General features: G+C 49.7%; 1 protein-coding gene across 3 annotated transcripts; it reads right to left on the bottom strand.

The window, feature by feature from the left end:
• Window positions 1–1,873: 1,873 nt before the first annotated feature.
• On the bottom strand, window positions 1,874–19,179 carry ARSE (arylsulfatase E (chondrodysplasia punctata 1)). Of its 3 annotated transcripts, none has more exons than XM_018044022.1 (11): window positions 18,943–19,179; window positions 13,951–13,995; window positions 12,517–12,666; window positions 10,258–10,379; window positions 9,025–9,147; window positions 6,325–6,751; window positions 5,585–5,721; window positions 4,650–4,784; window positions 4,039–4,201; window positions 2,828–2,949; window positions 1,874–2,296 (listed from the first exon to the last, which is right to left on the bottom strand). In XM_018044022.1, the coding sequence occupies exons 2-11, from the start codon at window positions 13,971–13,973 to the stop codon at window positions 1,938–1,940; spliced, it is 1,761 nt and encodes a 586-aa protein (XP_017899511.1). In that variant the 5' UTR covers window positions 13,974–13,995; window positions 18,943–19,179; the 3' UTR covers window positions 1,874–1,937. The 3 variants fall into 3 exon arrangements, with proteins under 3 accessions (XP_017899511.1, XP_017899510.1, XP_017899509.1); XM_018044021.1 differs by lacking the exon at window positions 18,943–19,179 and adding an exon at window positions 15,061–16,156; XM_018044020.1 differs by lacking the exons at window positions 13,951–13,995; window positions 18,943–19,179 and having other exon boundaries at window positions 12,517–12,835.
• Window positions 19,180–23,888: the final 4,709 nt, after the last annotated feature.

Raw genomic sequence — 23,888 nt, 5'->3', positions numbered from 1 at the left:
GCACTGAGTAGAGTTCCCTGAGCTATACACTAGGTTCTGACAGGTTATCTGTTTGATACATGTGTGCTAAATTGCTTTGGTTGTGTCCGACACTTTGCGACCCCGTGGACTGTATAGCCTGCCAAGGCTCCTCTGTCCATGGGACTCTCCACGCAGCAACCCTGGATGGAGTAGCTTGCCACTTCCTTCTCCAGGGAATCTTCCCCACCCAGGGATTGAACCTGTGTCTCTTTACATCTCCTGCGTTGGCAGGCAGGTTCTTCACCGCCAGTGCCACAGAGAAAGCCATTTAACAACAGTTCCTCTAAATGTGCATAGTATTTCCAAAAACTTAGATCTAGATTCTTTTTGCCTTTCAAAATATACTATTATATTTGAGTAGCAAAAAAAAAAAAAAAAAGCCATTTAATACATCATAGTCTGTCTGTATCAATTCCAATCTCCCAGTATATCCTGTCCACCCCTTAACTCCTGGTAAGCGAGTTTGTTCTCTACACCTGTGAGCCTGTTTCTGTTTGTATGTGTGGGTGTGTGAGTTCATTGCTCAGTCGTGTCCGACTCTTTGCGACCCCGTGGACTGTAGCCCGCCAGGCTTCTCTGTCCGTGAGATTCTCCAGGCAAGAATCCTGGAGTGGGTTGCCATTTCCTCCTCCAGGGGGATCTTCCTGATGCATGCATCAGACCTGGTTTCTGTTGTGTAGATAAGTTCATTTGTATATTTTAGCGTTGGAGGCTTATTTTTTTATTGGAGAGTCATTACTTCCCAATATTGTGGTTGTTTTTGACATCCATCAACATGAATCAGCCCTAGGTGTACATATATCCCCTTCCTCTTGAACTTCTCTCCCTCTCCTACCCCTATAGGTTGTCACAGAGCGCCAGTTTTGGCTTCCTAGCATCGTACGGCAAATTCCAACTGGCTCTCTACCTTACGAACGATAGGACATAGGTTTCAAGGCTATCCTCTCCGTCTGTCCTTCCCCCGCTGTGTCCGCAAGCCTGTCCTTTATGTCTTCGTCTCCTTTGCGGCTCTGCACTTAGGATCTTCAGGACCGTCTTTCCAGATTCCATGTATGTGCATTCAGTTCAGTTCCGTTCAGTCGCTCAGTCGCGTTCGGCTCTCTGTGGCCCTGTGGACCGCAGCACACCAGGCCTCCCTGTCCATCACCAACTCCCGGAGTTTGCTCAAACTTATGTCATTGAGTCGGTGATGCCATCCAACCATCTCATCCTCTGTCATCCCCTTCTCCTATGTACATTAATATATGATATTTGTCTTTCTCAAAGTCAAAACAGACAAGTACTGGATTCTTTTTTTTAATTGATTTATCTTTTTAATTGAAAGATAATTGCTTTACAGAATGTGGTTGGCTTCTGCTAAACCTCAACATGAATCAGCCATAGGTATACATATGTCCCCTCCCTCTTGACCCTTGCTCCCATCTGCCTCCCCATCGCACCCGTTGAGGTTGTCACCGAGCCCCTGCTTGAGTTCCCTGAGTCATACAGCAAATCCCCATCGCTTATGTAATTTACATGTGGTCATGGAAGTTTCCTCCGGGCTTCCCTGGTGGCTCAGCTGGTAAAGAATCCGCCTGCAATGCAGATGGATCTCTGGGTCGGGACGATCCCCTAGAGGAGGGCTTGGCAAGCTGCTTCTGTATTCTTGCCTGGAGAATCCCATGGACAGAGGAGCCTGGTGGGGCTACAGTCCATGGGGTGGCAAAGAGTCTGGCACAACACAGCTGCAATGTGAGTTTCCATGTTACTCTTCATACATCTCAGCCTTTCCTTCCCACCACCCCCACCACCCCGCACCAACCCCAAGCCTGCATTCTAGGTGAAAGCATTCAAGCCCACACAGGCAGGTGACTTGACTCCACACCGATGTTTTATATTTGTTTGACCCCAGTGAGCGGGTATTCCCAGCCGGGCTCCTATCGTGAATCCGCATCCCGATCGCACCAGCAGAAGGGAAACCGCCCACAGCACGGCTGCAGCCACGGCTTCCACGTGTTGTCCGCCGCGTCCAGCTGCAGCGGAACAGGGCTCAGCGTCTGGCGATGGGCCGCCACGGCCCGGGCCACGGTCTCCACCACCCGGTGGAACGACGGCTCCGTGTCCGGCGTGAGGGCGTGGGCCTCGGAAGGGTCTCGGGACAGGTCGAACAGCAGCGGTGGGACGTGGTGGGTCACCTTGTCTCCTGAGCAGGGGCACACTGCCTGCCCATAGCAGGCGCCCGCGCCATCCGGCTGGAAGACGGGGGTTGCGAAGTGGACTTTCCACACTGCGCCTCCTGGAGGAAGGGCGAGAATTAGTCAACTGATTCAGTTAGTGGACTTAGCTGAAGGTTAAGGACGGACGGTGGCCAGTCTTCTGAGCATGTTTGGGGTGGATGGGGCCAGGCGTGAGCTTCCCTGGTGGCTCAGACGGTAAAGAATCTGCCTGCAACACGGGAGACCCGTGTTCGACCCCTGAGTCGGGCAGATTCCCTGGAGGAGGAGCGCATGGCAACCCACTCCAGTATTCTTGCCCAGAGAATCCCATGGACAGAGGAGCCTGGGGGGTGGGGGGCTCCACACAGTCCATGGGGTCGCCAAAGAGTTTGACACGACTTAGTGACTGAAACCATAGCGACGAAACCATACGAAAGCATTCCCTTCCCATCGGGGCAGAATGATTGACAGCTAAAGGATGCTCCTGGGATCGGACGCAAAATACCGCCAAGAAGGAAGTTAAGACGATCCCATGGAAATGAATGGAAGGCGTGAAGGAGCAGAAAAGGAGAGCGGAGGCCAAGCCGGGCCCCCGCGTGCGGCGGACTCACGGTCGCGTTGGTGCCACCGGGCGGCGTGCAGAAAGCTCTCACAGTAGTGCATGAGGAACTCGTGGTCTGAGTGCCGCGCGGTCCCCTGGAGCAGGGCTAGCAGGTCCCGGCCGTCCACCACCCTGCAGGTGAGAGCGAGGGGGCGGACTCAGGGCGGGGCCGCTGGGAGGCGGGCAAGACCCTTTAGTGAGTCCCGGCGGGCAGCTGATACACCATCCGCCTGCAGGCAGGAGCTTTGTTTGGAAGAGCCTGGCGGGTCCCGCCCCCTGCAGGGGGCTGAAGCAAAGGTCTACCCAGCCTTATTCTGAATGCACGGATGGGTTAATGTCTGGGAAACAGCTGCTTGGTTTTATACGGACTGGAGCTTTAACTCATCACCGAATGTGTGCTGCGCATCCACAAGACCTGGAATCATTCCATAAATATATACAATAAAATAAGTATGTGTGTATACTCTATACATGGGGCTTCCCTGGTGGTGCTCGCAGTAAAGAATCTCCCTGCCAATGCAGGAGGAGCAGGTTCGATCCCTGGGTCAGGAAGATCCCTCGGAGAAGGGAATGGCAACCCACTCCAGTATCCTTGCCTGGGAAATCCCATGGACAGAGGAGCCTGGAGAGCTATAGTCCATGGGGTTGCAAAGAGTCGGACACGACTGGGAGCCTAATGCTTTCACTTTCATCATATAAATTAATTATGTATTCATGTGTGTGTTAGCAAGTTTAAGAAATCATTTTATTTTCTTTCTTTTACTCCCAAATTTTCTATAATATCGGGGGGTACCATGTTGTGCTGCACATAAGATCTTAGTTCCCCGACTAGAGATTGGACCCACAACCCCTGCCTTGGAAGTACGGAGTCTCAATCACTGGGCTTCCAGGGAAGTCTCTATAATATTTAAAGGGGGGGGGGGAACGGAAACACCAAAAGTCCCTACCAGGCTACGTGAAAAGGACTCTCGTGACGAACTGTCAGTAATGTATTGGTGCGTTTCCACAACCTTCGTCCTTATACTCAAAAGGCTCCACTTTTAACTCAGGAGAAGGACATGTTGTATACCCCATAAAGCAAATATCGGAGCCCCTAATGACGAATGCTTTTCCAGGTACCGATCTCATGGGTGTTTTCAGCCCAACGAAAGGGACAGTGGTGTCTGACGCACATGCTGTCTCTAGGCAAAACGGAATTGCCTTCTCTGGGCCGGTCCTTACCTGTCCTGGGGCACCTGGCCACCCGCAAGGTGGACCACGGTGGGGAAGACGTCCATCAGGCTGGTGGGCTCGTGGATCTCGCGGCCGGCCGGCAGGACCCCGGGCCACCGGAATATCCCCGGGACCCGGATCCCGCCTTCCCAGCCGCCCATGCCTTTGCCGCCTGTGTTTAAATGTGAATAGGAAAGAATGTGATTGGAAATCAGGGGTTGCTTCCCTGGGTGACTAAAGCCTTCTGTCCATTGTAAATCACTCTTTCTGTCCCTCTCTGTTTAATGACATGAGGACATTTAGCTCCTACATGGTCAGATTTTATTTTATTAATCTGGGTGTGGGTTTTCTACCATACTGGGGTCAGGATGTGACTGTCTCGGGAGACACCACTCGGCGGTCAGTATATGGACATCTCTGGGGACACTATTCTATCAACCACGTGTCTATAAAGGACGTGGACGTCTTTGGGGAACATGATTCTGTCCACCACGGTGATCATTTGAGTTCTTCTGATTTTTGTGACTCTGCTTTTGTAAACTCACATTCCAGAGGAAGGGTTGAGAATTACTGGGAAGAGATGAAGGCAGTAGACACATCCGGGAATGCCTCACTCTCACCTTTATATACCCCATTCCAGCCACCGTATTGGTTGTTTCCAAACTGAGCCTCTAAGGATCCGCCGTGATCCGACGTAAAATAAACCAGGGTGCTGTTGGTCAACCCTTCTGTGTCCAAAGTCTCAAGGATCTGGCCTGCAAAGAACAGATGTGTCCGAGGCGGTCAAAACTGAAAACGGTCTTTCACCAAATTTTTGGATTGCTTCATGAAAAAGGAGTCTTTAGTATAAAAGCCTATTGAGTGATCAGTAATAGACGTGTGGTATTCTAGTTGGTGTCGTCAAAGCTGTGGTTTTCCCAGTAGTCATGTACGGATGTGCGAGTTGGACCATAAGGAAAGCTGAGCACAAAAGAACTGATGCTTTCGAACTGTGGTGCTGGAGAAGACTCTTAGTGTTGTTTGGACTGCAAGGTCAAACCAGTCCACGCTAAAGGAAGCCAACCCTGAATATTCATTGGAAGGACTGATGCTGAAACTGCAGTCCTGTGGCCACCTGATGGGAAGAGCTGACTCACTGGAAAAGACCCCGATGCTGGGAAAGATTGAAGGCAGAAGGAGAAAGGGGCAGCAAAGGATAAGATGATAAGATATTGTCACCAACTCAATGGGCATGAATTTGAGCAAACTCTAGGAGATGGTGAAGGACAGAGGAGCCTGGAGTGCTACAGTCTGTAGGGTCGCAAAGATTTGTTCAGACTCGGAGGCTGAACCGTCAGAAAGCATCTTTGACCTAAGATTCATACATCTCTTCGTATATGCCCCATTCAGCCTCCAAAAGATTTCAGGAGCGCTGCAAGGGTGCATGAGACTTAGGACAATGTGGCGAACACGTAAAAGTGAGGGAACAGAAGGTTATAGAGAAGAAAGAAGGAGCAGAGGTGAGTATGAATCAGGCGTTAACGTGTTCGGACAGCAACGAAGACAAGCTACTTACCCACCATCCAGTCCATCTCTTCGGTGTTGTCCCCGTAAAGCCCGTGGGCACTCCTCCCACGGAAGTTCTCAGTCGTGACAAGAGGGGTGTGGACGTGCAGGAAGGACACAAAGAGGAGGAAAGGTCCTTGCTTGTTTCTGAAAACCGATACAACGCACCTGGCCTTATTTCTCGGGCACTTGTTTCAGGGGACCCAGTTGGGTTCCAGGGAATGTCACCCAGCCTCCATTTTACCAAAATCGACTTTCTGAGCCAGAACGATTTCACCATACGGCCTTCCCTGGTGGCTCAGTTGGTAAAGAATCTGCCTGCAATACAGGAGACCTAGGTTTGATCCCTGGGTCGGGAAGATCCCCTGGAGGAAGAAATGGCAACCCAGTCCAGGATTCTTGCCTGGAGAATCCCATGGACAAAGGAGCCTGGTGGGCTATAGTCCATGGGGTCGTAAAGAGTCAGATATGACTCAGCGACTAAGAGTGTCACTTTTTTTTTTTAAATACCTATTAACAAGAGGGGAAGGGGGCAGCAGAGGATGAGACGGTTGGATAGCATTGCTGACTCGATGGACTTGAGTTTGAGTAAGCTCCGGGAGTTGGTGATGGACAGGGAGGCCTGGCCTGATGCAGTCCATAGGGCCACGAAGAGTCAGACATGACTGAGTGACCGAACAACAACCTACCCATTTCGGAAGAAGGAGATTCGGGCTGCGTCTTCACCCTGAAGCGCCTTTCTGCACTCACCTTTTGACGAAGGATGAGACCTCCCGGAGCATGAGCGGCATAGTCTCCTGAGAGCGCATGGGCTGCTCTGCGATGGAATGATTCCGCATCAGAAAGCAGTCTGCATGCTCGATCAGGGCGCCCACCAAACAGGAAGTGGCCAAGAGCAGGAGGCACACGACGGTCGACCAGATAACCAGCGTCCAGGAGGCGGCCGGTATCAGGCGGGTGAGCTTCCCGATTGTGAGTGTGAGGGTGGCCAGGGCCACGAGCTGGGAGCAGACGTTGAGTCGATGCTCCAGGACCGCACGCTTCTCGGATAGTCCCCAGCGCTCGCAGTCCGCCATCATGCTGAATGGCATTCCGTAGAAATGGTCGAAGCCGTGATTGAGCGGATGGTGGCAGTGATCGTCGGAAGACGCACAGCTGAGACCCAAATGCCATTTTCCTGGAAAACAGGCAAAAAAAAAAAAAAAAAAAGTGTGCAGATGTAACAATGGCCCTTTCATCCTTCGGTGAGTGGGTAAGGACGTGCTTGCTGCGGCCTCGGTTCTCTGCTGGGTCGTGGGATGAGGTCAGGATGCAGGCAGCTGGGCAGGGGAAAGTGTTTGCTGTTATTTCCCAAGGAACCTGGCCAGGTTGGGTCAAGGCAGGGCGTTCCTCTGCCCGCGTTTCTGGTGCCCGTTGTAGCTAATCACCATCTCCATCTCCTCAGAGTCTGATCATCCTTTGAAACACCTGTGGGTTGCCTGCATCTTCTTGTTTCTCAGTTGAGAACTCCATAACTTTTCCAGCAAAGGTGCATCTAAGTCAAAGCTATGGTTTTTTCAGTGGTCATGTATGGATGTGAGAGTTGGACCAGAAAGAAAGCTGAGCATCAAAGAATGGATGCTTTTGAACTGCGATGTTGAAGAAGACTCTTGAGAGCCCCTTGGATTGCATGGAGACCCAACCAATCCATCCTAAAGAAAATCAGTCCTGAATATTCATTAGAAGGACTGATGCTGAAGCTGAGGCACCAATATTTTGGCCACCTGATGCCAAGAACGGACTCATTTGAAAACACCCCAGATGCCGAAAAAGATTGAAGCCAGGAGAAGGGGGCAATAAAGGAGGAGATGGTTGGATGGCATCACCAGCTCAATGGACACGAGTTTGAGCAAACTCTGGGAGATGGTGAAGGGCAGGGAGGCCTGGCGTGCTGCAGTCCATGGGGTCGCAAAGAGTCAGACACGACTGAGCGATTGAACAGCAGCCACAGATTAGAGCTCCATGTGGGCGTCAGTGGGAACCTTAGGGAGATTTTGCATCCTGATGAAACTTTGTTACCGTCACATCTGTGATGCGTCCAATGCTGTCTTGTAGATGATTTGCAGTTATATTTTTATTTTTTAAATTTTTATTTCATATTGGAGTATTATTAACAGTGTTCTGTTAGTTTCAGATGTACATCAAAGTGAATCAGTGATACGTATACACGTTCTCTCTTTTTCAAAACTTTTCCTCAGTTAGATTATTACAGAACATTGAGCAGATTCCCCTGTGCTGTCCAGCAGGTCCTTGCTGGTTCTCCATGTGAAATCCAGCAGTGTGTCCATGTCCATCCCACACTCCCTGACTATCCCCTCACCCATCCTTCCCCCTGGGAACCATAAGGTTATTACAGAGTATTGAGCAGAGTCCCCTGTGCTGTCCAGCAGGTGCTTGCTGGTTCTCCATGTTAAATCCAGCAGTGTGTCCATGTCCATCCCAGACTCCCTGACTATCCCCTCCCCCATCCTTCCCCCTGGGAACCATAAGGTTATTAGAGTATTGAGCAGAGTTCCCTGCGCTGTCCAGCAGGTGCTTGCTGGTTCTCCATGTTAAATCCAGCAGTGTGTCCATGTCCATCCCAGACTCCCTGACTATCCCCTCCCCCATCCTTCCCCCTGGGAACCATAAGGTTATTACAGAGGATTGAGCAGAGTTCCCCGTGCTGTCCAGCAGGTCCTTGCTGGTTATCCTTGTTAAATACAGCAGTGTGTCCATGTCCATCCCAAATTCCTACTCTAACCCCTGCCCAATTTCTAAGCTTTTAAATCAGAATGTATCAGAAATTTGTATGAAATGGCAAATATCTCATTAAGCTGATATTTCTGGCACATCTACTTTGCATGAAGCAACCTGGGTAGCAACATTCCAGCATGCATGGAGCTTTATGTCCAGTGAGAAATTCTGCTGTGTTTCCCAACTATTTCATTTGCAAACTTTTTAGTTGAATTGAAAATGGAAGTTGCTCAGTCATGTCCAACTCTTTGTGACCCCCATGGACTACCTGGTCCATGGAATTCTCCAAGCCAGAATACTGGAGTATTGATCCCAACCTAGGGATCAAACCCAGGTCTCCTGGATTGCAGGCGGATTCTTTACCAGCTGAGCCACAAGTGAAGCCCAAGAATACTGGAGTGGGTAGCCTATTCCTTCTCCAGCGGATCTTCCCAACCCAGGGATCGAACTGGGGTCTCCTGTATTGCAGGCGGATTCCTTACAACTGAGCTATCAGGGAAGCCCATGGGTGAATTAAATGTCCCTATAAAAATAATGCACTCAATACTGTTTGGCTCCTGACCATGGTTCTTTGGATGTCGCCAACAAAATTGGGGTTGTCTAAACTGAGTCCAGTACAAAAGTCTTCAGAAGAAACAAATAGTAATGTGCTTAATCCTTAGAAAGTGTACGTACCTACGAGTCCGGTGGTATAGCCTCTAGCTTTCAGTATTTTTGCAAAAGTTATTTCACTGGGCGGAAGTCCTCCAGAGACCGCTGTCCACTGAAGAACACGGAGGCCTTGACTGGAAACCATACCTTTGATCAATGGTGTTCAGAGAGATGTTACAGTCAGACATTGAGTTGTATCATCAATGCTATTGTGAACTGTGAGTCACTCAGTCCTGTCTGAATCTTTGTGAGCCATGGACTGTAACACACCAGGCTCCTCTGTCTATAGAATTTTCCAGGGAGGAATGCTGGAGTGGGTAGTCAGGCCCTTCTCCAGGGGATCTTCCCTTCCCAGGGATTGAACCTGGGTCTCCTGCAATGCAGGCAGATTCTTCACGGTCTGAGTCACCTGCTTAATTATTTTCCTTTTATCGACTTGGCTGTGCTGGATCTTAGGTGGGCCCACAGGATCTGTTAACTGTGCGTGTGGGGGTCTCAGCTTTGTGGGCAAGGATTGAACTCAGGGCCCCTGTGTTGGGTGCACAGTCAGCCACTGGACCACCAGGAAAGTCTCTACTGTTATTATTTTCAACTCAGAGCATTTGGTGGAAATCTCCATGACTCAATATGCGATGGGAAATTTAACCTTCCGACATGAGTTGACCTCATGGGGTTTATCTCTGATATTGTCACCCAGTGAAGTTTCTTTAAAATATATATATATATATATACATATATATATATATATATATATTTTAATGTCTGTTTTATTTTTTGGCTGCTCTGGGTCTTCCTGGCTGACGGCAGGCTTTTCTCTAGTTAGGGCAACGTTGTCTTTAAGGGGGACACTGTTTCAGTTTGTGGGTGAAAGGCGCTCAGTCGTGTCCCAGTCTTTGCGACCACATGGACCGTAGAGTCCATGGGATTCTCCAGGCCAGAACTGCTGGAGTGGGTAGCCGTGCCCTTCTCCAGGGGAATCTCCCCATCCCAGGGATCAAGCCCAGGTCTCTTGCGTTGCAGGCAGATTCTTTACCGTCTGAGCCCCCAGGGAAGCCGTTGAACTCTGTGGTTAAATATGGTTAAGACAGGATGTTGTATATTATGTGACTTGGACCACAATTAAACAAAAACATTAAAAAAAAAAATACAGGGGGACTTGGCGCATTCTCCCGACCCTGTACTGAACAATTCATGCCTGATTAGTTACAGAGAGCATGTTCCTGTCCAGTGTGTGGTTAGATAGACGGAAGGACCAACCTGATCGGAGGGGGTATCTGCCCGTTAAAAACGCCGCTCTACTTGGCGTGCACACAGGGGCAGCGGCCAGATGCTGGGTGAGCCTCACGCCATCTGCCGCAAGGCGGTCGATGTTTGGAGTCCTGAGGAAGGAAACATTAACTCTCTTAATCCTTAGCAAACCAACACTTGGTTTTTCTTTCCGTAAAGCAGAGTGACATCCTACTCGATAGGAAAAACTGGCAATTACCCATGAACAACCCCCTGAGTTCCTGTGCAGGCTCATTCAATCATGTCCAACTCTTTGTGACCCCTGGGGACTGTAGCCCGCCAGGCTCCTCTGTCCATGGGATTCTCCGGGCAGGAATACTGGAGTGGGTTGCCTTAATCTACTCCAGGGGAATCTTCCCAACCCAGGAATCGAACCTGCGTCTCCTGAACTGGCAGACAGATTCTTTACCACCTTGCTGCTGCTGCTGAGTCACTTCAGTCGTGTCTGACTCTGTGCGACCCCATAGACGGCAGCCCACCAGGCTCCTCCGTCCCTGGGATTCTCCAGGCAAGAACACTGGAGTGGGTTGCCATTTCCTTCTCCAATGCATGAAAGTGAAAAGTGAAAGGGAAGTCGCTCAGTCGTGTCCGACTCCTATCGACCCCATGGACTGCAGCCCACCAGGCTCCTCCATCCATGGGATTTTCCAGGCAAGACTATTGAAGTGGGGTGCCACTGCCTTCTCCGTCTTTACCGCCTTAGGAATAATCAAAAGGCAACGACTTTGCAGAGGTGAGGATGGACCTAGAGGTTGTCGTACAGAGTTTATGAAGTGAGTCAGAAACATAAAAATATCGCATATGAGCGTATATACGTGGAATCTAGAAAGACAGTACCGATGAACCGGTTTGCAGAGCAGAAATAGAGACGCAGATGGAGAGACAAACGTATGGGTACCAAGGAGGGAATGAGGGGTGGGGGCGGTGGGGTGGGGTGATTTGGGAGTTTGGGATTGACATGTAGACCCTACTGATACTGTGGGCTTCCCAGGGGGTGCTAGAGGTAAAGAACCCACCCGCCCATGCAGGAGACCTGGGTTTGAGCCCTGGGTTGGGAAGATCCCCTGGAGGAAGGCGTGGCAACCCACTCCAGCCTTCTTGCCTGGAGAATCCCATGGACAGGGGAGCCTGGTGGGCTACAGTCCATGGTGGCCACAGAGAGTTGGAGATGACTGAAGCAAGTTAGCATGATACTACGTATAAAATAGATAACTAGTCAGAACCTACAGTGCCGCATGGGGAACTCTGCTCAGTGCTACATGGTGACCTAAATGGGAAAGAAAATCCAAAAAGAGAGGGGATACAGGTACACGTATAGTTGATTTACTTTGCTGTACAGCAGAAACTAATACAGGATCGTAACACAACCATACTCCATTGAAAATTAATGTCAGCAACAAAAAACAAACAGTGGCAAAACTTCAAATGTCTTCCGAACCTTCAAAGAAACATCAACTGCACAACTGTTTTCAATGTTGGGCCACACCCCGCTACCTGCAGGATCTTAGTTCCCAGAGCGGGAATCGAACCTGGGTCCCTTGCTTTGGAAGGCAGAGTCTTAACCACTGGACCACGGGGAAAATCCCACGCAACTGCATTGTTTATCAAAACCTTCCACACTGTACCACTGAGGCTGAGATCTCAGCCTCAACAGGATGTTCACGTTCAATAGAGGATGTTCTGGCTGTTCTATATCCAGAGGGGAGAGGCCAGGGTGACTCCCCGCTTACGACTCTCAGTCTTTTTTATTTTTAAATTTTTTGTATGGGTGTGTCATTCATTTCACCATGTTGCATTAGACTCTGGTGTACAGCAGAGTGAGTCAGTTACACTATACATCTGAGCTGGCCTGAGTGCAGGCGTGGGAAGGATGCAAGACCAAAGTGTTTTTAGTGGCTCAGCCGTGTCCGACTCTTTGCGACCCCACGGACTGTAGGCCCTCCAGGCTCTTCTGTCCAGGGGATTCTCCGGGCAAGAATACTGGAGTGGGTTGCCATGCCCTCCCCCACCACCCCCCTGGGGGATCTTCCCGACTCAGGGATCGAATCCGCACTTCCTGCCTTGGCAGGCGAACTCCTTTCCACTGAGCCACCTGGGAAGCCCGATACAGTGCAGAGAATGGATGTGTGCACAGCTCTGTTCAAGTCTGAACTGCCTAAACCAAAGGTCAGATGGCTTATCGTGGACCTCTGCACCCGGGTGTCAGATAAGCCGTTCTGCGGTCCTTGCCTGATGGTGGTGTTGCCGTAGCAACCGACATCTCCAATGCCGAGATCGTCCGCCATCAGAAGGAGGATGTTTGGCCGGGGACCAGGTGGAGGGCCGCAGGCTGAGGGTTTCGGACCCAGAAGCGCAGCGACTGCGAGGGCCAGCCAGCTCCTGAAAGACAAGACCAGACCAGGCTGCGCGCGGGGTTCCATCCAAGCACACAGCTTCCGCGACCCGGAGAGCTGGGGGCACTCGTTCAGGGGACTCTGAGAGGGGCATCCCCATACAGGAGAGTTTGAATACATCTCTTAGGCATTTGATTCGTTTTTCTTCTTTTTTAAAAATATATTACATTAAATGTAACATTAATTAAATGTATATTATGTTATATAATATATATTATCCCATTTCAGAAGAGTTTGAGTGCATCTCTTAGGCACTTGATTCTATTTTCTTCTTTTCAAAACTGTATGTTATATTACATTAAATATATATTAATTAATTGTAGATTATATTTTATTATACATAATATATATATTATCATCCCATTTCAGAAGAGTTTGAATAAATCTCTCTGGCATTTGATTCTTTTATCTTCTTTAAAAAATGTTATATTATATTAGATATATTAAATATATATTATATTATGTTACATATATTATCATCCCATTTCAGAAGAGTTTGAATACATCTCTTCTGGCTCAAATACATTCCCTTGTGACTCAGCTGGTAAAGAATCCACCTGCAATTTGGGAGACCTGGGTTCGATCCCTGGGTTGGAAAGATCCCCTGGAGACGGGAAAGGCTACCCACTCTAGCATACAGTCCATGGGGTTGCAAAGAGTCGGACATGACTGAGCGACTTTCATTTTCTTAGGCATCTGAATTTTTTTTTCTTAGTTAAAACAACTCACACTTTTAAAATATATAGTATCAATCCCATTTCAGAAGGGCTTGAATACGTCTCTTAGGCATTTGAATTTTTTTTTTTTTTCCCACGCAGTCCAGCAGTTAAGATTTTGCCTTTCAGTGCAGGGAGGACAGGTTTGTTCCCTGGTTGCGAAGCTGAGATCCTACATTCCTGGGGGCCAAAAACTCAAAGCATAAAGCGGAAGCACTATTGTCATACATTTGATAACATGCCCTCAGCTGCTCAGTCGTGTCCGACTCTTTGCAGCCCAGGGACCGTAGCCCACCAGGCTCCTCTGTCCATGGGATTCTCCAGGCAAGAACACTGCGCTGGGTTACCATGCCCTCCTCCAGGGGATCTTCCCGACCCAGGGATCGAACCCAAGGCTGGCAGAGTCTTTACCATCTGAGTCCCCAGGATAGTCCAAGAGGCGTGATCAGTGACTGAGAAAGATCACTTTACTATCAGTGGATTCTGAAACACTGACCGGAAGAAACTCAGGGGCAGACAGAGAAGATGACCCGTTGCACACAGCCCTGTCTTACCAAGAGTGTTCCAGACGTAACATGGCCTCTCTTTCCTCCTATTTCCTGTAAGAAATAAAGCGGTGTATACTAACATGGGCAGCAGAGATGGAACGGTTGATAACGTAGTAAGTAACAGAACGGCTCAGTGGTAAAAAAAAAAAAAAAAAAAAGAATCTGCCTGCAATGTAGGACACGTGGGTTCCGTCCCTTGGTGGGGAAGATCCGCTGGAGGAGGGCATGGCAACCCACTCCAGTCTTCTTGCCTGGAGAATCCCATGGACAGAGGAGACTGGTGGGCTATCGGTCCATGAGGTCGCAAAGAGTCAGACACGGCTGAGCTCTGAGGCCAGTCAGCTCAGGGCACTGAGTATCCTCAAGAGTTTCAACACCAAGAGGGAAAATTTTGAGTCTGCCAATAGCCTGGGAAAATTACAAAAAAAAAAAAAAAAAAAAAAACATAAAGGATGGCTCTTCCTGGAATTTCCTAGCAATCAACTAGTTAAGACAGCGTGCTTCCAAGGCAAAGGGCGTGGGTTCAATTTCTGGTTGGAGAAAGTAACATCCTGCATGCTGGCCAGTGTGGTCAAAACAACAACAGCAACAAAAAAAAGCAAACAGGGGCTTCCCTGGTGGCTCAGCGGGAAAGAATCCACCTGCCACTGCAGGGGACTGGTTCCATCCCTGGGTTGGGAAGATCCCTCCTGCCGATGAAGAGTGAGGCCCGTGGGTCACACATGCTGAAGTCTGTGAGCCCCAGAGCCTGTGATCTCGGATACGGCAGAGAAGACACAGCACGGCCATAAGTAGTAAATCAATTAATCTGGAAACAAAGAACCAAAGCGGTGCTCTTCCCTACGGAAGAAGCTTTACAGACACCAGACAGCATCCCCAGAATACAGAACGCAGACTTCATTAGATACAGCTTAGGACAGAGCGGGACAGAGCGGGTGATTGCTTTTGAGGCCCCCAAACAGACTGCGGTTTCTCCCTAGCGGTGGAAGTCCCTGAGGCGCTCTGGATTCAGGCGGGGCTGCTGGAAGCCTGGTTCGGTCCAGATGGACCTTGAGGCCCACATATGGAGCCAGGAAGCGAGATTCTCCCTGGTGGCTCAGTAGCTAAAGAACCCACCTGGCAGAGGAGACACAGGTTCGATCCCTGGGTCAGGAAGGTCCCCTGCAGGAGGAAATGACAACCCTCTGCAGTCTTCTTGCCTGGAGAATCTCACGGACGGAGGAGCCTGGCAGGGCTACAGTCCACGAGGTCGCAAAAGTCAGATCTGACTCAGAGCGTGAACAACAACGGCAGGCAAAGCTATGTTTCCCCTGAAGGTTTTGGCATCTCGGATCTCACCCAGGTTATGGTTTACTGATCCTGTTTGCACAAACCCGAGATGACGCGGATGTTCCGGTGCAGCAGCAGGTGGAGGCGTGTTCCGTGGTGCAGCGGCAGGTGGAGGCGTGTTCCCTGTGACCAGGCCCTGGCATGCCCTCGAGGAAGGTCCTTGGGTCAGATGGGGCCAGTGTACAAACAACCTGGGTGCTCACTCAGTCCTGCCCGAGTCTCTGCGACCCCACGGACTGCAGCCCACCAGGCTCCTCCGTCCCTGGGATTCTCCAGGCAAGAATAAATACCGCACTGGGTGGCCGTGCCCTCCTCCAGGGGATCTTCCCGACCCAGGGATTGAACCCAGGACTCCTGTGTCTCTTGCCCTGCACGCAGGTTGGTTACCACTGAGCCACCTGGCAAGCCTGTCCGAGCAATGTCCTTGGGGCCAGACTGCAGGAGGTGGGCTGGAGTGGGTACGTCCTGGTTGGAACTCTCGTTCAACTTGACCAGGAAAAAATAAACCAGCTGGTTTGGGGTTTCTGCCTTTTGTGTCTGAGGCCTGACGTGACTCGAGAGAAAAAGAATGTAAGGGCTTTCCCGGTGGCCCCGTGGTAAAGAATCCACCTGCCGGAGAGGGAGACGCAGGTTCGATCTCTAGTCCGGGAAGATACCCAGGTGCCGTGGAGCAGCAAGTAACTGAGCCGGTGCCCTTGAGGCCACGAGCTGCAGCTGCAGAAGCTTGGAGCCCGTGCTGGGCAAGAAGACAAACCTCTGCAGAGAGAAGCCCACAGACCACAGCTAGAGAGGCGCCCCTGCTCGCTGCCACTGGAGAAAACTCCTCGAGCAGTGATGAAGGACCAGCATGGTCCAATCAATAAATAACATTTTCAAAAATTAAAAAAAAAAGACATCCCTCCCCTGATCTGGTGGTCCAGTGGTTAGGATTCCATGCTGTTAATTCTGGGTCCAGTTTCAATCCTTGGTCAGAGACCAAAGATGCTGCGAGCCTTGAGGTGTGAGCAAAAAAAGGAAGAAAAAGAGAGGGGGAAAAAAAAAAAAAAGAAAGTAGACCATGTGTTTATCAAGAACATGGTGATTAATATTTTGGGCTTTTCTGCCAAGCTGGCCCGGTTGCTGCCATTTCTTTCTGCCGTTGCAGAAGGGCGTGGCCCCTGACCATCCAGACGGCTGAGCTTGTCCGTCAGTAAAACTGGATTTCCAAAGGCAGGCTGAGTTTGTGGAAGGCACCAGAGGTTTCTGATCCCCGACATACAGGAAGCAGGATAAAGGAAAATGCAAAATGAAGTGATAAGAAATCGATACGACATGATCTCTAGTACATATTTTTTCATTTTTAATTCTGGTGAAAGTGAAAGTCACTCAGTCGTGTCTGACTCTTTGCAACCCCTTGGACCATACATAGGTCCATGGAATTCTCCAGGCCACAACACTCTAGTGGGTAGCCTTTCTCTTCTCCAGGGGAATCTTCCCAATCCAGAGACTGAACCCAGGTCTCCAGCATTGCAGCGGATTCTTCAGCCGCTGAGACACCAGGGAAGCCCAAGAATACTGGAGTAGGTATCCTATCCCTTCTGCCGGGCATCTTCCCACCCCAGGGATCGAACCCAGGTCTCCTGCATTGCAGGTGGATTCTTTACCAGCTGAAGCATCAGGGAAGCCCTGATTGCCTTTTAATTGTGGTAAAGACACATTAATTAAAAAAAAAAAAAGATCTGTATGGAAGATCATGTCATATCAATATGAAGTTCCTTCCCAGGTGGCTCAGTGGTAAAGAACCCACCTGCCAATGCAGGAGACCTGAGTTCGATCCCTGGGTCAGGAAGATCCCCTGGAGGAGGAAACGACAACCCACTCCAGTATTCTCGCCTGGAGAATCCCATGGACAAGAGGAGCCTGGCGGGGCTATGGTCCGTGAAGCTGCGAAAGAGTCGGACAGGACTTGGCGACTACACAGCAACAGACAGACATCACAGAATTTCCCGTCTCCATCATTACATGCAGAGCGCCGTGGCACTGAGCACAGTTATACATCCTTGTACAGCCGTCCCCGCTGCCCACGTTCGGAACTGGTTCATCTCCGCAGACCGAGACTCCATCCCCATTAAACCCTCTCCTGCCCACCCTGCTCCCTCAGCCCATGGAGCCCACCCTCCTGTTTCCTGTCTCCATGAATCGGACAAATCTGCGCTGCTTATATCCATGAACCGCACAATCTTTGTCCTTTCCTGTCCGGCGTATCTCACATAGTGAAATGTCCTCAGGGTTCACCCACGCTGTAGCCCGTGTCAGAATTCCCTGACGTGGCTAAATGATATTCCGATGTGTGGACCACGTCATCCCTGTATGCAATAGTTTGTTATTGCTTAGTCGCTCAGTCGTGTCCAACACGTTGTGACCCCATGGGGACCGTAGCCTGCCAGGCTCCTCTGTCCATGGGATTCTCCAGGCAAGAATCCTGGAGCGGGTTGCCATTTCCTTCTCCAAGGGATCTTCCAGACCCAGCGATCGAACCTGGGTCTCCTGCGCTGGCAGGTGGATTCTTTACCACTGAGCCACAAGGGAAGCCTGTATATCCAGTGATTTTTTTTTTTTAATGAAAAAGTTTACATGGAAACTTTCATTACTGTATGTAACATAGATAGCCAACGGGAATTTGCTGAACGGCTCAGGAAACTCAAACACGGACTCTGTGTCAACCTAGAGGGCTGGGATGGGGAGGGAGATGAGAGGGAGTTTCAAAAAGGAGGGGATACCTTGCAATGTGTAGGTGAATACATTCCGGAGATAATACCAGGGTCAAAGTCATTAAGCAACTAGACCTTAATAGTTCTGAACGCACGAAAAAGCAATGGGGACTGTGACGCTACTGCAGAGCTGGCTCACGCTATCGCCGTCGACGCAGGCGTATTGCAACATGCAACGTGTATCAAACCGTCCCTTTGCATAGGGCAGACCCCCCCCCCCAATGTTATCTGCTATTTATATCTCCATTAAAATAAGAAGATACAGAAAAAGAGAAAGGAAGCCCTGCAGTGAAGTAGTACCTATAATCCAGCCTTTGATGTTCTTCCAGGGAAGAAGGAATTACAAGCCCCTGGCTTTCTGGCCACCCTCCAGACCCCGGGCAGCACACCTTGCTTCTCCTCTACGCTCCTGGCTGTGTTCCCAGACCCACTTCGGTTTTGAATCTCAGCATCTCTTCAATGCCCAGTCTCCCACACTCTGAAATCTCTTAGCAGCTAAGATATCTACTCTGCAGAGCATTCCTCTGTTTGCGACGCCGTGGACTGTAGCCCAGCAGGCTCCTCTGACCATGGGATTCTCCAGGCAACGGATACTGGAGCGGTTTGCCATGCCCTCCTCCAGGGGATCTTCCCGACCCAGGGATCGAACCGAGGTCTGTCAGAGACCAGGTCTGAGGTCTGGCAGCCACCAGAGAAGCCCTCTCTTGCTATTTAATTCTGCAGTCCTTCCAGAAACCCCACCCCGAGGCAACATCTGACATGGATATCTTTCTTTCTTTCTTTTTTTTTTTTTTTTTTTTAGGAAAATTTGCCTTAGTACAGCCACACTCTGGAGGGGTGCCGGGCGGCCACATGTGGGCTGAGGGTCACCAGCCGGGCTGGCTGCTGCTTGGGTAACAAATCAAGGAAAGCGGGTTACCTGCAGGGCAGTCTCGGGGCCCGGGCAGCCGAGGTCAGCAGGCAGCGCGGAGATGTGGTCTCAGGCTCTGACCCCGGGAGGTCCGTGCGGTCCACGCATGTGCGGCTGATTCACTCTCCGGAGTAACAGCTGTCCCGCCTGAACCAAGTTAGGTTGTGCTCGGACTCAGCAAACCTTACACTCTGCAAAATAGCACAGACGATCATCTGCAGAGAGGGCCTGTCGTCCGTCCGTTTTTTTTTTTTTTTTTTGTCTGTTGAACAGATCTTCTGTGCTCCTTGAGAAGATGGTAACGCTTGCCAAGGGATCTCCGACAGCTGCGAACACTGAGCCTTTTCATTCACAAGTAGGGCTGGACCGTGTCCGGCACATCGCGTTTGTGACGCCTCCCAAAGCAGAGAGATGGTTGCCTTGAAAATGCTTCCTTGCACCAGTCCTGAAATGTCGTGTGTTTTCCCCCTTCTCTCGCGTCCGCTTCCCAAATGGAAAGACAGAGGACATCTCTGAGGAGGCTTTAACTCCTGTGTGTGCAGACAACAGCTTGATCACCTGAAACGGAAACGTTGTTGCTGAGCGCTGAAACACCCTGGGATTCTGGGCCTCAGGAGGAGAGGATCTCAATTCTAGGGGCAGTGACCAGGGATGATCGCTCAGAGCTGTTGCGTGTCAAAGGTTTATTCAAGTATACAAGAGACAGACAAAGCTTCTGACACAGACATCAGAAGGGGGCAGAAAGAGCGCCCCCTTTTTAGCAAGCCATTCTGTGTCTCTTCGAAAGCTACTAATCAGATAAGAGAGACACCTCCAAGCTGAAGAGGAGTTTCACCAGACCCCTCTCCCACAATAAGCACTTTTGAGACAGCTTACCACAGGGGGTGTTATCCCTCAGCCACAAAACAATTCACACCAACACTGGTTTGTTGAGCTATTATCAGCCCAAGGTTTGAGAAAAGAAAAAAAAAAGTTAGTCTCAGGTGGAATCGTTTTAAAGAAAGGCAGATCTCAAAGCAAACACATAGTTTCATTCACGTAGCTTAAGAAAAACATTTCTGTAAGAAAAATGCATTGCTTAGCTCAAGGTTTGAGAAAAGTTAAGTTCAGGGGGAACCAGGTGTCATCATAGCAACACAGAATTTTAAGAGAGACCTCCTTTTAATTTTGTATAGAGAAGGAAAAAAAATCTTGACACTTGTCTCCTCCTGCCGCTTAAGGGAGAGATAAAAAGTGTCTGACACTCACAGCCTCCTTCCTCCCTTTGGAGACCCCTGGCCTGTTACCCTCTCAGTAGCATGACCGTCTGTGTAAACTCCTTTTCAGCATCATGCCTTTTTTTTTTTCCTTTTCTCTTGGCTAGGGGAAACATTTTTCCATATTGTGGCAGAACATACATTTCTTCTTCTTTTTTTTTTTTAAATCAATTTTTATTGGAGTAGAGTTGATCAGCCCTAGGATTTCTTTGGTGGGAATGATGCTGAAGCTGAAACTCCAGTACTTTGGCCACCTCATGCGAAGAGTTGACTCATTGGAAAAGACTCTGAGGCTGGGAGGGATTGGGGGCAGGAGGAGAAGGGGACGACCGAGGATGAGATGGCTGGATGGCATCACGGACTCGATGGACATGAGTCTGAGTGAACTCCGGGAGATGGTGATGGACAGGGAGGCCTGGCGTGCTGCGATTCATGGGGTCGCAAAGAGTCGGACACGACGGAGCGACTGAACTGAACTGAGGGTTGCTTTACAATGCTGGGTTAGTTTCTGCTGTACGGCAAAGTGAAACAGTTATTTTGTTGATGTTGAATCGCTCAGTCATGCCCGACTCTTTGCAACCGCAGGGACTGCAGCCCACCAGGCTCCTCTGTCCATGGGGATTCTCCAGGCAAGAATACTGGAGTGGGTATCCCTTCCCTTCTCTAGGGGATCTTCCCAACCCAGGGATCGAACCTGGCTCTCTTATGTCTCCTGACTTGGCGGGCAGGTTCTTCACCACAAATGCCACCTGGGAAGCCCAGTGTGACTGCTATCACACCCCAGAACAGGTGAAAACTGGGAGGGTTGGGGATTGAAATTCCTTATAGCTGGTTGGTCTGCTTTGGATGCAGGTTTTTGGAACCAAAAAAAAAAAAAAAGAGAGAAAACCACAATCTGGAAAATGTGCGGTCACGACAAGAAAGGACGTGCCCTGGGTTGCTCATTCAAAGCCCTGGATCAGCCCTCTTCCTGTACTTGCTGGACGGGGCCGGCAGAGAGTTTAGGCAGAAATAGATGGTGACTGCCACCTGGCAGCCAAGTGCGGTAAAATGCATGTTAAATTCAGAGATAGGAACACACAGGAGGCTGCAAGTAAAATCTCTTGTGCTGTGGGCTGTCTTCTCACTCTGCTGATTGTGGACATACCAGTTTTTAATTCCGATGAGGTAAAACTTACCCATTTTCCCTTTCTTCTGTTGTTTGCACTTTCAAAGTCATAGATCATTTCAGTCGCTCAGTCGAGTCTGACTCTTTGCGACCCCATGGACTGCAGCACGCCAGGCCCCCCTGTCCTTCACCAACTCCCAGAGTTTACTCAAACTCATGTCTGTTGAGTCGGTGATGCCATCCAACCATCTCATCCTCTGTCGGCCCCTTCTCCTCCCGCCTTCAATCTTTCCCAGCATCGGGGTCTTTTCCAACAAGTCGATTCTTCACCTCAGGTGGCCAAAGGATTGGAGTTTGAGCTTCAGCATCAGTCCTTCCAATGAATATTCAGGACTGATGTCATAGCTAAGGAATCACCAAATCCAAAGTCATGAAGATTTAATCCTCCGTTTTCTTGTAAGACTTTTGTATATTGAAGGCCGCTGCTTAAGGTCTTTGTTCCATTTGTAGTTAATTTAGAGATTTATCCATATAGTAGAATACGTGGTGTGGTCTTCAGTCGCTCAGTCGTGTCCAACTCTCTGTGACCCCACGGACTGCAGCCCCCCAGGCGCCTCTGTCCATGGGGGTTCTCCAGGCAAGAACACTGGAGTGGGTTGCTGTGTCCATCTCCAGGGGATCTTCCCGACCCAGGGATCGAACCCACGTCTCTTGCACTGGCAGGCAGATTCTTTACCACTGAGCCCCATGGGAGGTTTTTTGTTATGTATATTTTTCAGTAAAAAAAAAAAAAAGAAAGAAAAAAACTAAGCTGAGGATAAAAGTACGTATTTTCGAGCAGATAAACATAGAGTTTGCAACCTACCCCAACTTCCATTTCTAGTACATGCGGTGACCCACGGCAGTGCTTAACCTGAGCTTGCCTACTTAACCTCCCTGGGGAGAGCAGATGTTGAATTTGACCCCCGCCTTTTATAAACATAGGGCTTCCCGGTGGCTCAGATGCTACAGAATCTGCCTTCGATGCAGGAGACGTGGGTTCAATCCCTGGGTCAGGAAGATCCCCTGGAGAAGGAAATGGCAACTCACTCCAGTATTCTTGCCTGGAGCATCCCATGGACAGAAGAGCCTGGCGGGCTGCAATCCACGGGGTCGTAAAGAGTCAGACACAGCTGAATGACTAACACGTTCATTTTTACTTTTTAAAAGAAACATGTCAGGACATCTTTCCCAGTGGGAGTGAGTGTGTGAGTGCGAAAGTCGGTCAGTCCCGTCTGACTCTTGGCAATTCCATGGAATTCTCCAGGACAGAACACTGGAGTGGGTAGCCGTTCCCTTCTCCAGGGGATCTTCCCGACCCAGGGATGGAAGCCAGGTTTCGTGCATCGCAGGCGGATTCTTTACCAGCTGAGCCACAAGGGAAAGCCCATCTTTCCCAGGAAGGGACTCAAATCTAATCTTCATCACCAGACACAACCTTTCTCCCCAGCAGTCGAAAAACAAAACATCAATATTAAAATAAAAGGAACGTCTACCTCAGGGTGAAAAATACAGAAGACTGAAGGCTCTGTTTACGATAGCTAGGGCATGGAAGCAGCCTAGATGTCCCTCGAAAAGTGAATGGATAAAGAAACTGTGGTCCATATATACAGTGGAATATTGCTCAGCCATGACCAGGGACGCATTTGAGTCAGTCCTAATGAGATGGATGAACCTAGAGCTTATTATACAGAGTAAAGTAAGTCGGAAAGAGAAAGACAGTTATCATAAACTAATGCATATCTGTGGCATATATATTTATATATATGTATATATATATAAAGCTGGTACTGAGGAACTTATTTGCAGGGTAGCAATGTCGATGTAGACACAGAGATCAGACTTAGGGCCACTGTGGGTGGTGGGGGGGCAGAAGAAGAGGGTGGGAAGTACGGAGAGAGTAACATGGAACATACATCACTGTATGTAAGGGATCGAACCCAGGTCTCCCGCATTCCAGGCAGAATGCTTTAACCTCTGAGCCACCGGGAGCGTAACGTAGACAGCCAATGGGAATTTGCTGTATGACTCAGGGAACTCAGAGCCTGGCTCTGGGACAACCTAGAGGGGTGGGATGGGGACGGAGTTGGGAGGGGGGGTTCAAGTGGGAGGGGACCTCGGTAAACTTATGGCTGATTCATGTGGATGTCTGGTGGAAACCAATGCAAGTTTCAATTAACAATTAATAGATTTTCAAGAAAATACACAAGAATGAAGGAACAGACCCTGAATGAAAAGCTGGGTGATTCAGCATGTCAAGACTTTTGAAGCACCCTCACACGACCGTCTCTTCTTTCCCTAAGCCCTGGCTTCTCACCAACATCAGTTCGGTTCAGTCGCTCAGTCGTGTCTGCCTCTTTGCGACTCCGTGCACCGCAGCACGCCGGGACTCCCTGTCCGTCACCAACTCCGGGAGGTTGCTCAAACTCGTGTCCGTTGAGTCGGCGATGCCATCCAACCATCTCGTCCTCTGTCTCACCAACATAATAAGACTTTAAGCAAGGGTGGAGATGCCCAGGAATAAGTGCAGTGATAGCATTTCTAGAGGGATG

This window comes from Capra hircus (assembly GCF_001704415.2).
Source record: "Capra hircus breed San Clemente chromosome X unlocalized genomic scaffold, ASM170441v1, whole genome shotgun sequence".
Classification (NCBI taxonomy): domain Eukaryota; kingdom Metazoa; phylum Chordata; class Mammalia; order Artiodactyla; family Bovidae; genus Capra; species Capra hircus.
Note: the sequence above shows the minus strand (reverse complement) of the source record. Positions and strands in the feature narration are given on the sequence as shown.

What these genes read in the sequence shown, in the direction of transcription:
- ARSE (XM_018044020.1), bottom strand. Translation starts at nt 12,800, where the DNA reads ATGTATTCAAACTCTCCTGTATGGGGATGCCCCTCTCAGAGTCCCCTG. An exon ending in TACGGCAACACCACCATCAG is followed by an intron (nt 10,380 to 12,516) that starts GCAAGGACCGCA and finishes TTCCTTCCTCAG; the next exon opens with GACTCCAAACATCGACCGCC. An exon ending in CCGGTGGCACCAACGCGACC is followed by an intron (nt 2,297 to 2,827) that starts GTGAGTCCGCCG and finishes CCCTTCCTCCAG; the next exon opens with GAGGCGCAGTGTGGAAAGTC.